The 13,193-nt window shown below is 41.2% G+C and overlaps 1 protein-coding gene across 1 annotated transcript in view; it reads right to left on the minus strand.

Moving 5' to 3' along the window:
* kirrel3a (kirre like nephrin family adhesion molecule 3a) overlaps positions 1 to 13,193 on the minus strand; it is a 299,880-nt gene that overhangs the window by 71,897 nt on the left and 214,790 nt on the right. Inside the window, exon 5 of the mRNA XM_050034328.1 lies at positions 5,387 to 5,537. Within this exon, the coding sequence (XP_049890285.1) occupies positions 5,387 to 5,537 (151 nt within the window). The remainder of the gene's footprint in view (positions 1 to 5,386; positions 5,538 to 13,193) is intronic.

Consider the following 13,193-nt stretch of genomic DNA (forward strand, 5'->3'; position numbering starts at 1 on the left):
TCATTGCCTTATAGAAGCTCAGTTTTAGTAAGTTTTCCAACCTAGATTATGTTCACAGAGTTTCATGCAGATCGGTCAAACTTCCTAGGAAGAGATCGATTTTAAAGGGGCAAAAAGCGAAATCGTTTCACCGCTAGGTTTGCTGTTGTGCACTGCCTGTAGACCGTTTCACCGCTAGGTTTGCTGTTGTGCACTGCCTGTAGACCAAAACAGAGTGTGTCATGAGCCACACCTCCCTCTACCTCTGCTCTCCACCCCCACCCCGCCACCCCCCACTCGCCTTGTCTAAACTTAGTTTAGCAGTTAGCGATGTCTTTCACTCACTTTCGGTCTCTACTGTGTTTAGCTATTCCCCTGCCTACTTTAATGATGATGTTACCTGTAATAAATGTAATATATTTGCTGAGATGGAGGCGAGGCTCAGTGACTAGAAGAGCTGGTAGAAGCGCTCCATAGCTGTAAGTTACTCCAGTAGCCGGTGGCAGCTGACTCGGCTAGAGCCATCGCTGGATCCCGGCTAGTGCTAACACCGGGAGCTAACGCTAACGTTCCTCCCCTTCTCCGTGAGTGAGAGCGATGTTTTAGCCTGGCTACATTTTGCAATGCTAAGTGCAAATGTTAGCTGGGCTGCCGGGCTACTCACCTAACACAACCGTAACACCTGACCCATTGCTGGGACCGAGCCGCTAATAACTCAAGCCCCGGATATTAACCCATGCTACGATTGTAACATTAAATTTAATTGAATCGACACAGCGACATGTGCCTAACGTTACTGTAACACTAATTAAAACAGACATTTGACTTTATGTTGTTACTTAATGTACCATACCATGACTTCGTTGTACCAAAAATGAGAAAAAAAACCCAAACATTCGGCCAAAGGGGGAGCCACAGCGATCGGTCACATTTTAGCCATTTTTAAGCATTTTTCTGTTGTTATAGCGCCACCCAGTTGCCAATTACAGTTAAATTTATCCAGTCACCTTGAGGCGTCCTGTTCTACATATCTACCAAGTTTAGTAAAAATCGATATCTACCAAGTTTAGTAAAAATCGATATGGCGGTTAGGCCTAGATAAGAAATTAGCTCTCTAGGGCCCCCATTTTGTTTGATCAGGTCAATAATGGAGGAGTCCCCTCAGATTATGTGTGGTCATATGCCTACAAAGTTGCGTGGTGATCGGTGAAACCCTTGAGATGTTATACACCTTTATGTGATGAGCCACGCCCACCACAATATTCATTGCCTTATAGAAGCTCAGTTTTAGTAAGTTTTCCAACTTTTGCCAAGAGGGAACTTTAGATACTGGTCCCTAGATTATGTTCACCGAGTTTCATGCAGATCGGTCAAACTTTTTTCAAAAAATTTAAAATGGCGGAAAATCAATATCACCGAAAGTTATGGGTTCTTGAGGCAAATTTGTTCCCCATGAGGAGAGGCATCTATGTGCAAAGTTTCATGTCTCTACGACATACGGGGCATGAGATATGCCCATTCAAAGTTTGCAATTTCAATCGGTTGCTATAGCGCCCCCCTTTGGCCAATTGATGTGATATTGCTTCATTTGCATCCTGCCATGACCCTCTACCACTGTGCCACATTTCACATGGATTGACCAAGTCAGTGAGGAGAAAAACGTGGAACAGACACACACACAGACAGAGTTTTCATCATTATAAAGGAAGATATAAATAGAAAATAATTTTCTCTCTGCTTTCAGTATTTGTGCTTATGTGGGGTAAACACACCTGGAGCCTGGATCCTGTCCAGATACATTTATATAATCTGCAACAGGAAATATGTTTTGAAGGAGAGTTATTGCTGACTTGAAACATTTATGACATGACAAAATGTTGTTGGTTTAAAGGTGTACTTTTCAGGATTGTCGGTTACAAAAGCCAACCTCAGATTCACCCTTGTTTGGTGTTTTGCCTCACTACATTTGCGTTTTTTTGGCCCTGTGTTTCTTGAATGCTTGCTAGCGTCTGGCAGCTGGTCCCTACTTTTTTATAAAGCTTCAACCTCACTGTGCTGTGGGGGTACCCACCTGTAACAAACAACAACAAAATCCTAAATGATTGACGTTGAAATGATTGAGTTGTTTTTTTTTTCCACCTGGACCTTTATGCTCTGCCATTTCTCCTATAATCATCACACTGTAACCTGTGACCTGTGCTACAATTACTATCGCACATTCACATTTTTTTGTCGAGCGTCACGTAGGTTTACATTACCAAAGGTTTATGACAAGTTTACTGGACGACCTGGACTCCTTTGTGCGCACAGCAAGAGAGGAGATGGAGAGACGTTGTGCTGCTGCCAGGGGAGCCACTGAATGAGTTCACTCTGCAGGGGCGGTAACTCGCTGTAACTCGCTAAAAGAGTCCAAGAAGTCCGGGACTGTTCATAAAATATTCAGGATGCCCAGGCCGAACGCTGCCACAGTTTTCCACTGCAGAGCTGGTAATAATTTCGCTTTCAGCCATGTTTGTTGTTGCCATGGGTAACAGTATGACATCTCTGCCAACAAGCTGAAGCATCACGATATGACTTTTTTAAATGATATTTAAAATTATACCGGTATTATCATGATTGAGATGATATGGCACACCCCTACTGCATAGTATATCTATAAATGTTGATGCTGACCATATGACTTAAAACGTTCACTGACCAGTCATTTGGTTTTCCACCAAATTTGTTACAGGAACCCCTCCATAAAGAATAAGATGGTACCTATAAATGTTGCATGACAGCAGAGAGGCACCCAACACCCATGTGTTTGTTTTTGTTTTCTCTTTTCTTTCTTTCTGTATGTGTTTGAGTAATTAATACATTTCTTCGGTGAAGTTTTGCTAGCTTCCCTCCTTTACCTGAATGTATCTTGTAACCCTTTAAATCCTATGGATGGGTAGGCACGGTGGTAAGGATGGAATCAGAAGACTAAGAAGAGGAACGGTTGAATTGAAGTCACATATACATGTTCTGTATTTATTTTTTGTGGGATGAAGACATTGAAAATCAATAAAACACATTTACAATATATCAAATATTGCAATATGTTATACGCCTGTATTGACTACAGCATTATTTAACTTTTTTTTAAATTCACTCACTCAAAAGAAAAAAAGAAAAATCATTGCCTCTCTGAGCATAATCCAGCCAGCAGTTATGTCTGCCACTTCAGTGTAAGTGGGATAATATTTAGTACTAAGTAAAGATAATTTTAGACAGGGTTGGCCTTATCTTTGCACTAAACATACAAAGATGAAACTCAGGTTACCCCTCAAGGTAAAAGCTGAACTTGGGAAGAATGCCTTCCACTACTGTACCTCATAAAAGGAATGAATTACAGAGGATTTTACGATTTCAGACCGTTATTTCTTTTTCTCTGCTGTACCCAAATCTCTCTCTCTCTCTCTTGATCTCATTGAGATTACATGATTACATAAAGGTTATATGGCAGTCTTCTCTCATAGTGTACTTTCCAAAATTCCTCTAAGCAGCACTGATGTTTAAGCAGTGTTGAGTCAGGTGTTGATTTTATTTGAGAAATATGTCATTCTTCAGTCCGTGATGTTTGAAAGGCAAATTATTTAAGCAGTGAAGTGCTGATCCAACAAGGTGGAAAGTTTTATATTTAAGCGAAAAATACACTGTCACATTTTCATATTCAATTTATAGTTAAGATGAAAAGCATCAGCGGTGTTTATTCACATCTTGTGTTTGTGTCAGTAGCAGAGGAACAATGCAGGAGCTGCTTTATTGTGTTTGCCCAGCATGTCTGGACTGAAGCAGAAATATCAATGTGGAAATTAGAAGCTGTCTGGAGCTGTAATGATGAATATGCTGAGTGCCCAGTATGCCCAGTTACAGCCCAGGTGACCAGTGCCAGAGCCAGAGCCAGAGCCCCAGACTAACCCTGTGTGTTTGCCTGTCCTCTGCCTGCACTGAAGGCATCCTGCCAGTGCAGTACAGAGTGTTGGCTGCAGAGTGGTTCTGTGAGACAGCAGCAGCTGCCTCCCATCAATATTAACAGCCAGTGGTTAACATTGGCTGCCCCCAGTGGTGAGGTGCTGTGCTTTCTAAGACCCCCAGGAGTCTGTACAGCCTCTCCACCTTGACAGCGCCATCATCACTTATTCATCCAACACCTGTCACCCCCTTCTCCTACCCCCGACCGTCAAACAGCGGAGCTCATGAGCTCATGGCTGCCTTTCCAAACTTGCTGAATTGCTTCTTTGTGTTTTAACAGTCCCTCTCCAAACCCACCTCACCCAGTGAACACCCTCACCTCACAGCTATACAGTATGTGCATTTTAAATGGAACAAAGAGTGCATGTTTAAGCGCTTGGCTCAAACACTGCATAGGGAATGATTTAGCTTTGTGTGAAACACTAACGGCACTGCCGTTACTCCAAACAGCCCTTACTTTGCTGTGGAGGCAGCCTGGATTGGCTGTTTCCTGAAGATTGCACATTTCAGTGACTTTGGGGGTGTTTGGAGCGCTGTCAGTGGAAGCCAGGGAGCTCTATTACCAGAACTGCCGCTATAGTTCAAGGCCGCCCAAACACACAAGCGGAGGGGTACTGTTGTATCAAATGTTTGTTTTTCCAACTCTTGACTTTCCATGGAAAATGGTGCTGCCATTGTTTTGGTACGACAGAAGGATTAAGGGCCATTCTTACTATAATCAATTAGCTTACGCGTCTCAGTCTGTCCAAGCTGTACCCTACGAGCTCCCATTCCTTCTGGATGGCTAAACTGAAGCGGAAAAAAGAATGCATGAGGAGGACGAATAGATCCGTCCAAAGAAATGCATCTCTGAATAGCATTTTCTGCTTTATTAGTCATACTTAATAGCTTTGAAGAAGCTGTGAGAAATGTTAAGAAAATCCATAACTTGCGGAAAACTGATTTTGTCATCAAATAATATCATCTGAAAATTTAATTATTCATAGCGGCGCCTCATTTTCTGTGTTTGGATGACACTGTGAAGAGGCAGAGAGTGAAATAGGAAAAAAAAAAAAGGCAGGAACAAAGCACACTTTTTTTATATAAATGATACACACTGTCATTGGCTGAGAACATACTGTACCATCTGTAATCATCTAATTATCTTTGCCATTGTGTTCCCGAGCTTTTCCCCACTTTGCTGCAGATTTAACCGCAGACTGAGTTTCCTACGGTGTTTCGTGGCTGTATTAAAACACCATTAAAGAGACTAGTCACATTATGCTCTCGCCATTAAAAGGTATAAGACACAGTATAAATTATTAGTCTGCAGACGGTTTTACATCCCATCCGATGAAGCAGGAAGAAACTGAGTGAGAGGAGCGTATTTCATCTTTTGCAAAGTTGAAGTTTAACTGATTTTACTTACGCTGAATGTCGATTGTGACGGTAGCATCTTTGCCATTCGGGGCTGCTTTGTTTGAAGCTCGGCAGGTGATCTGCTGACCTGACTCGATGTTTGAGGGAGACAGATAGAGCGTGCTGACTGTGCTCTCCCTCTTGCCATCCCGCAACAAGGTCTGAGGAATCAAGGACAAAGGAGAGAGAAAAGTCATATTAATGTATTATCCATCATTTCATCAACAGGAAAATAAACACACAGAATCTTAGTAATGGTCTGTTTGACCTTGGGTTCACGGAATCATCATTTTACTTCATTTATGTTTTTTAGGGAGCAGTGAAATTGTGTGTCCCTCATTGAATAGTTATTTTTCTGAGGAACCGATTTTCAGAGTGGATGTTTGGGGCATATTTTAAATAGCTGGATAAATTATTCATTCTGCGGAGAAACCTGAGTCGTTTGCAAATGTGACCACACACTGATACCTGAGAGCTGCCCAGGTGTTTGGCCAATAAGCAATATGAATGCGCGTATTTATTTCATTTCCAGGTTCTCATTCACTTTCGCTTAATCCTGCACTTTACTGATCCCTCTCAAGGCCACCGAGCAGGCCGACCATATAATATTCACAAATATACAAAGTGGAGACTCCCTTTAGCCATTAAAGCCACTTCAAAGGCGGGCAGTGGTAAAAGGCTGTCACAAGCTGAAGCACAAACCACACAAAGCCATAGGCTGTTATGTGTTTAAACAATTTAACACAACACAGAGCTGACTGGTCAACAATTTCATGTTCAAATGAAATTAGTAAACTGGTGCCACAAATAGACCCACGGACTGTTTCCAAGTGTCTTTTTCAAGAACTTTTAAAGTGTTTATACTATGGAAAATAGCTTTTCACAGCAAGCATCGTTTTGACTCAACTTAGGGTTATAACTGTCCCGTAAATGTGGCTGTTAGTCTCCACTGACAATCATTTCACATTATCCAATTCCACAAAGGAGGACAATAAAAAACACCCCAGACTTAGCTTCTATTCGGCTGTCTCTAAAAAAATAAATCCAGTCTAAAACAGGGTTAGCATTCAAGAAGATGTAAGGATCACATTAGTTGTCATTAATGTGACATTCAACAGCTAAAAGGCTCTTTCGGAGGCAGATGAATATGTGCTGTATATCTTTTACCCACCACTCTCTGCAGTCAGCGGGACATTTTCCTACTCGAGAGCAATGATATGAAAATATTGTAAGCGCCTAAAGTTTGGTTGGTCTCTCAGTCCAGTGTCAGTGTGGTGATACTCAGCACAGATAGGCCTACTCCTCTAAAGTGAAAGAGGTTACGAACTCAATATGTTGTTTCCTGATCCAGTCAAGGCCACACACATTTATTTCCATTTGACTTGGGCTTCTGAAGTGTGTGAACAGAATGGCAAACAGGTTAGTGGTGGAAATAACAGTGTTGTGTTGTCTGGGGGGGGGTCTGTATGTAAAAAAATCCAAGTTGAAAACAGTGAGATTGGATTTTAATTATATTATTGCAGACTGCTGTAAACAAGTAGCCTCATACATTTTATTTGTTCAATTCCTCCTCCCACAGTACATTCATTGCCGTTCATTTTCCGTAAGTGGTTATCCTGCCTATCCCAGCTGACACTGGGTGAGAGGTGGGGTACACCCTGGACAGGTCGCCAGACTATCACAGGGCTGACACATAGAGACAGACAACCATTCACACTCACATTCACACCTACGGACAATTTAGAGTCACCAATCAACCTGCATGTCTTTGGACTGTGGGAGGAAGCCGGAGTACCCGGAGCAACCCCAACTCTGCACAGAAGAGCTCCCCCACAAGGAACCGTCTTGTTGTGAGGCCACAGCATCACTATGCCCAGGGAGCCCAATCCACATGCACTCTACCAACCAAATGCTTGCATTACCTTTAGCTTACTGTACACATGACGTATAAAAATAAGTGTCTGAATTTTGGATGGAAGTACAAATCATACCCTTCTCTAGTCTACCACTTGGTCTCCCTTGAAAGGACACCTCAGGGACTCCCAGTGAGTACACATGGCAGCGGAGACAAGTAGATTGCACAAAGTCTTTTGAAGCACTGTATTAATATATCTTAGCCTTTCTTACCCTCAGGTGTACATAAACTACAGGTTATATATCTCTTCTTATCACTTATCATATCGGTTATCAGTATTGGTTGAAGAAATCCATATCGGTGCATCCCTAAATGAAACAAGTCCTGTCTGTCACTCATTATTCAGCTCAAGTTCTGTGAGTGCCTCAACAGAACTGTGTTAATTATATGTTATTCATGCTTTAGTTGCTATACAATCAGATATTGTAGGAAAACAAATAAAATATGTTATCAGAAAAATGAGAACAGCTTGCAAGGCAAAACCTGAGATTTAAAAAAATATTTCAAAGATCAGTGATGAAAAATTGAATAGCCTGAAAAGGAAAATTGATGTATTCACTTTTCTTCTTCTGCTTATTTGGATTGAGCTTTAAAGTCAGAGTAAGTTGTCATATATACATACTTGCTTTGTAATATATCCTCCACTCCCCTACGTGTCTATAAAGCCTCCACCCTGTCACTCTACCTGCTTTATTCTGCACATTATTGAGAATGCGGTTGGTTTACAGGATAACACTCAACCCAGTGCTTTAAAGTTTGCTGATGTGAGTCACTCTCAAAAAGTGGATCTGAAATAATGCTGCCTCCTCGTGCCTTTTCAGCCGTCTCCTCAAACATAATATAATAAGATACATAATAGAATCTGTTGAACTTTCTGAACAATCAAATAAAATAACTTATTTTTATCTTCTCAGTATTATTAATAATTTACCATTCATCAAAGAGTAGACAGGCTTCGGCTGTTTATCTGCTGAACAGGTCGCCGAAAGGCGGATGGGCCTTCTATCAAGCAGCAGAATTGCTGCTGGGTTTGGCAGGATGCAGGACAACATACTGACACTGAGCCAGTCGTAGACTTGATAAGAGAAGAACCTCCTGTTCTGGGAAGTTGCATTATTTGTTATAACAGAATGCTGCAGCCAGGATCTTGGTAAAAACTAAAAAAAAAAAAGATAACACCCATTCTATCATCTCTTCACTGGCTACCAGTGCAAGCTAGAGCTGATTTGAAAAGTTTTCATATACGGCCTTATATGAACCTTCCTTATCTGAGCTAATTACACCATACACACCGGCATGCTCTCTTTGCTGTCTCGATGCTCTTCTCCTCATCATTCCTCCAATTTAGAAAAATGGATGCCTACCGCGCCCCTTATCTCTGGAATAGCCTTTGTTGAAATCTTTAAATCAAGACTGAAAACCAACCTTGATACACTTCATTACAGCTTACTCTAGAATTTAGAGTTTAGTCAGGTTCATGGATGGATTACTGAACGGGCCTGCCGGTGTCAGTGCACCCTGGTGTTCACTTGCAAAATGTCACCCAAATGAACACAAATCGAACACAAAAGACAACAAAGATACACAAAAAAGTCCACAAATAGATGCAAAACAAGTAAAATAACCCAAAATGACTACAAAGAAACATAAAACAACCTCAAAGACACACAAATGACCACACACAATTACCACAAAGCCACAAAAAGATGCAAAATGACTACAAAGAGATGACAAGGCAAGGCAAACCACCGCAATTGATCTGTGTCCTGCTCCTGTGTAGAGGTAGCGGAGTCTTTTGCATATCTGTACCCAGAGGCCCTTTGTCTCATAATCTGCCCATGGCCAGGTCCATCACCTTTTCAAACATGTGGAGGTTTTAATGAGGTCGTCTTATTTGAATTTGTATCATTTATAACACCCCTTTGACACTGATGTTTTTAATATGGGTGTTTAATTTTAATTCTTTTATTAATTGTATTCATTCCCCTTGACATTTGTTGGATTTCCATCCAGACGTAACACAAATTTTAACCAAATTTTTGGGGAAAACGGGCAAAAGAAAATGCGAATGTATGGGCATTTATAGTCACTGCTGTTATGCCAATATTGTGCGTTTTTATTCATTGCGATAAGCAGTAGGTGGCGTTAATACTTGGTTGCCATTGGAAGAAGAGTGCTAAATGAGATAAAGTAATTACAAGAGCACAATGAATGATGTCAGACGGAGAGCACGACAATGGAAATAGAGAGTTTTCAGCAACAAGTATTACGGCTCTGTGCTCTTGGAGAAGTTCTGGTAACCGTCCTGTGCAGGGGTGTAAATATAGACAGTGCAGGCAGTGCGATTGCGCTGGGGCTTGTGGATTGGAAGGGCCCAAATGCCAACTGGAAATATACCCGTATTCAAAGAAGAACTCACGTTAAATCAGAGATGGTGTGTTTTTCTATACATGCCCTCAAAAAAGGGAAACCTATATTCATCATGGTTTTCTGTTTTTGTAAAATAGTATCAATTTTGAACAAATTATGTGTTTATTCTACATAAAATATTAAAAAAAACTATAATTTAACTTTAAAAACTATTTACTTATACCAATGAATTCCTATTTTCTTTCGTAGTTGTTGTCATATACAGATATGTACATGTAATGATGATTGCTGGGTAATTTTGATGTTGTCCAATATCAAGTCTCTGTTTAATCCTGTAAAGAGACAATATGATTTAGGGTAGACGCAAAATCTCACAAAACCGGCAAGCTGGGCACATCTGCAAGCAGATATAACATCAAGGCGACACTAAGACGCACTGTTGGTAAAATATATATGGCTAAAACTGTGTGTGTGTGACTTTATAACTAGTAGCTAGGGCGCACTAGGGCCCATCATATCGTAACTACCTTATGCCTCTGGTCCCATGTGCATACATAAGCACGTTAAAAGCTTCCAGAGATGACAAACCAGAGAGGCCTATGCAATGATGGTACATCGTGACTGTGAGTCTTCATTTATTCACTTAATCTGTTTCCATTGCACTTAGTCGCATTTATCGTTACACCAACTTTTCAATCCCCCCCAAGCATAAAAAATATTTTGCAATACGTTAAGATTTTTTCAGATTTTTGGTGTTTCCTCTGGGTTTTGCTGCGGATAGAAACACACCTATTGATGTTTTTAATATGGCTGTCTTATTTTAATTTATATTTTTCCATTTGTCTGCCGTATGTTTTATCCTGCGAGTGTTTGGAGACCATGCCTCATGGTGATTGACTGACTGATTGAGTAACGTGGTTCTTAGATTTTAAATTTGTCACAAATCTTATTTAGAATACACTGAGAGGAAATGACCCTGTTGTAATGCCTGTGCTCATGAATTCATTTACATATGGAAAATGAGTGACATGAAGTGAGCGCTTGAATTATTAATCGCTTCCCTGAATAGATGTCATTTCACTGCCAAATATCTGTTGCTCTGTAAATCTCACACAACGTATTTTAACAGTCAGAGCAAATACATAAATGCATACATACATGCATACATTATGCCACATAAAACACTCTGTGATTAAACCTCACAGGAATATTGTAAGCGCATACTGTCACATGAAGTAATGTAAAATGGCATGTGCATCTAATATTAATGACAGAAGCTGTGTCTGTCTTTAATAAACATGTTTAAGTGACTCGGCTCTGTCTAATTTATGAGTTTCTATAATGAATCAAGGGCTGTTGGCCTGCCACAGCTACAAAGCTGAAGTGCACTAAGACTGTACATCAGGGGAATACACATTTAAAAGGACCTCTCACTATTTCTGTTTCCAGCCCAGGACTGAACAAAGTGAGCAAACTGCCAAAGAAAATATCAATAATTAACCATTTTGGAGCACTTTCTCAATTTTTGTCATGTTGAAAGCGTGAAAGGAATACTCTCTCTCGCCCTGTGGATCAAATTAAAGAATCTCCGTTGGCATTAAACTGATATAGCAAACCTTCCTAAGAACAGGTACTTGAGCAAATGGTAGACTGGCTGCAGAGGAACAGGGGGTTGGTGGGGGCACAACCCCATCACCTAGAAATTATAGCCCCTTTTACACTGCCAGATTTTCGGTGAATGTTGGGCCATTTTGCCGGCAAGTTGCGAGCATTTAGACACACAGAGCCAGATTGGCGAGTTGATCCGAGGTGCCCAATTTTCCGCCTCATAGGTGTAAACATATTGGTGGAACCTTTTTGGTTTAAAAAGAACGAGGCATCCTTCCGCCACAGGAGAGGCTGTTGATGACTTCGCACGTGCGACCCACTGGCGGTGGATAAACAGGAAACAGCTGATAGTAGGAATGAGCAGCTAGTAGCAAGAGGGAAACGCAAACCTGACAGACACTGTAAAGATGAGCAATTGGGGAGACAAGGAATTGCGTGCCCTTCTTGTCCTCGCAAACGAAGAGGCCATTACCCGTCAAGTGACGTGAACGGTGAAGAACGGGCCGACTTACGAGAGAATCGCTGAAGGACTGACCAGCTGCGGCATGTATTGTACGTCACTGTTTACGTCACACGCTGAGCTACACGTTTTGTTACTTGCTCACGCCCCCATTGTCCCGAAAAAGGCACATTCTGTATGAACAAAAGTAGGCAGGTGGCATTTCGCTGCACTCCCCGATTTTGTTTTTAAGAAGACTGATTGGGCTTTTCTGCAAATTTGCACAATTCCTATTTAAAAAGAGCTTATGTTTCCATATTACTAAATTAATTTCATAATTATGTTGTGGTGACAACGTAATTGCTTGATAAAGTTCAGAGACAACATTTCTTTGAGTTGATGAAACACTACATTTACTGTATGTACTATGCTGGATTCACAGGGAAATGGTCAGAGTAGATGGCAGACATCCAAGGTGATACGATACGGTGTACTTTATTTGTCCCCATAGGAAAATTCCCTCTAATGTATTTGCTGGTGAAATTAGTTAATATATGAATGTAATTTCTAGGAGACAGGGCTGGGCAGGGGAGTAGGACTGGGGAAAAGCATATTGTACTGTACTGTCCCGTGAGGACAACACATTCTTACTACAACCACGTCACATATCGACGTTTGGTCATGGACTTTCCACGTTAAGATACAAGGTGCAATGTACCCTGGGTGCGTTGGTTGTTGACGTTCTGGGACACCTTGTTAAGTCCGGCCTGTTACATGCATTGGCTGTTTTCAAAATACACTTCCATTTTCACAGGAAATGTCCAGTTTGCATACAGTCACTTTCAAAATAAATGTCAGTACAACACTGCAAATTTACTTTTTTTTCCCTTCAACAGCATGCACACATGGTTACATTTTACCAACACACACGTGGTTGGGTTTAGGGGAAAAGCACAGGGTTTGGCTGTACAATCTTATAGGATGCAAACACCGGTGTTCCATGGGAAAGTGGGTGGTTGTTGGACCCACTCACCAACACTCCCTCCCACCCTACTCGGAGTTCCGCTGCCTTAACTTTTGTTGTTGTCCTGCTGCATTTCCCCCTGACACTGCCGGGCGCCATTACAACAATAACGGCAACCGGCCATGGATTATGCCAATGTGAAAGGTCGGCTTTTGTCCTCAGTGTCTGACACCAGAGGTCACTAACTAACAGTGTTGGGTAAGGGTTACTTTAAAAGTAATCAAAGTACGTTACTGCGTTACTTTTTTAAAAAGTACTTTACTGCGTTACTCCCTGAGTAAAGTAACTCAGTTACTTTAAAAGAACTTCCAACGTTACTCCCTGAGAAAAGTAACTCAAGCACTTTTAAAGTACTTTTGAGTATTCTACATTTCCTATTGGGCAATGGACCACAGGGCGCTAAGCCTACATTTTTTTGTCTCCAAAATTAAAGTTATGGACCACTTGCCCTTCACTGAGAT

The sequence above is a fragment of the Epinephelus moara genome, chromosome 3 (genome assembly GCF_006386435.1).
Source record: "Epinephelus moara isolate mb chromosome 3, YSFRI_EMoa_1.0, whole genome shotgun sequence".
NCBI lineage: Eukaryota > Metazoa > Chordata > Actinopteri > Perciformes > Serranidae > Epinephelus > Epinephelus moara.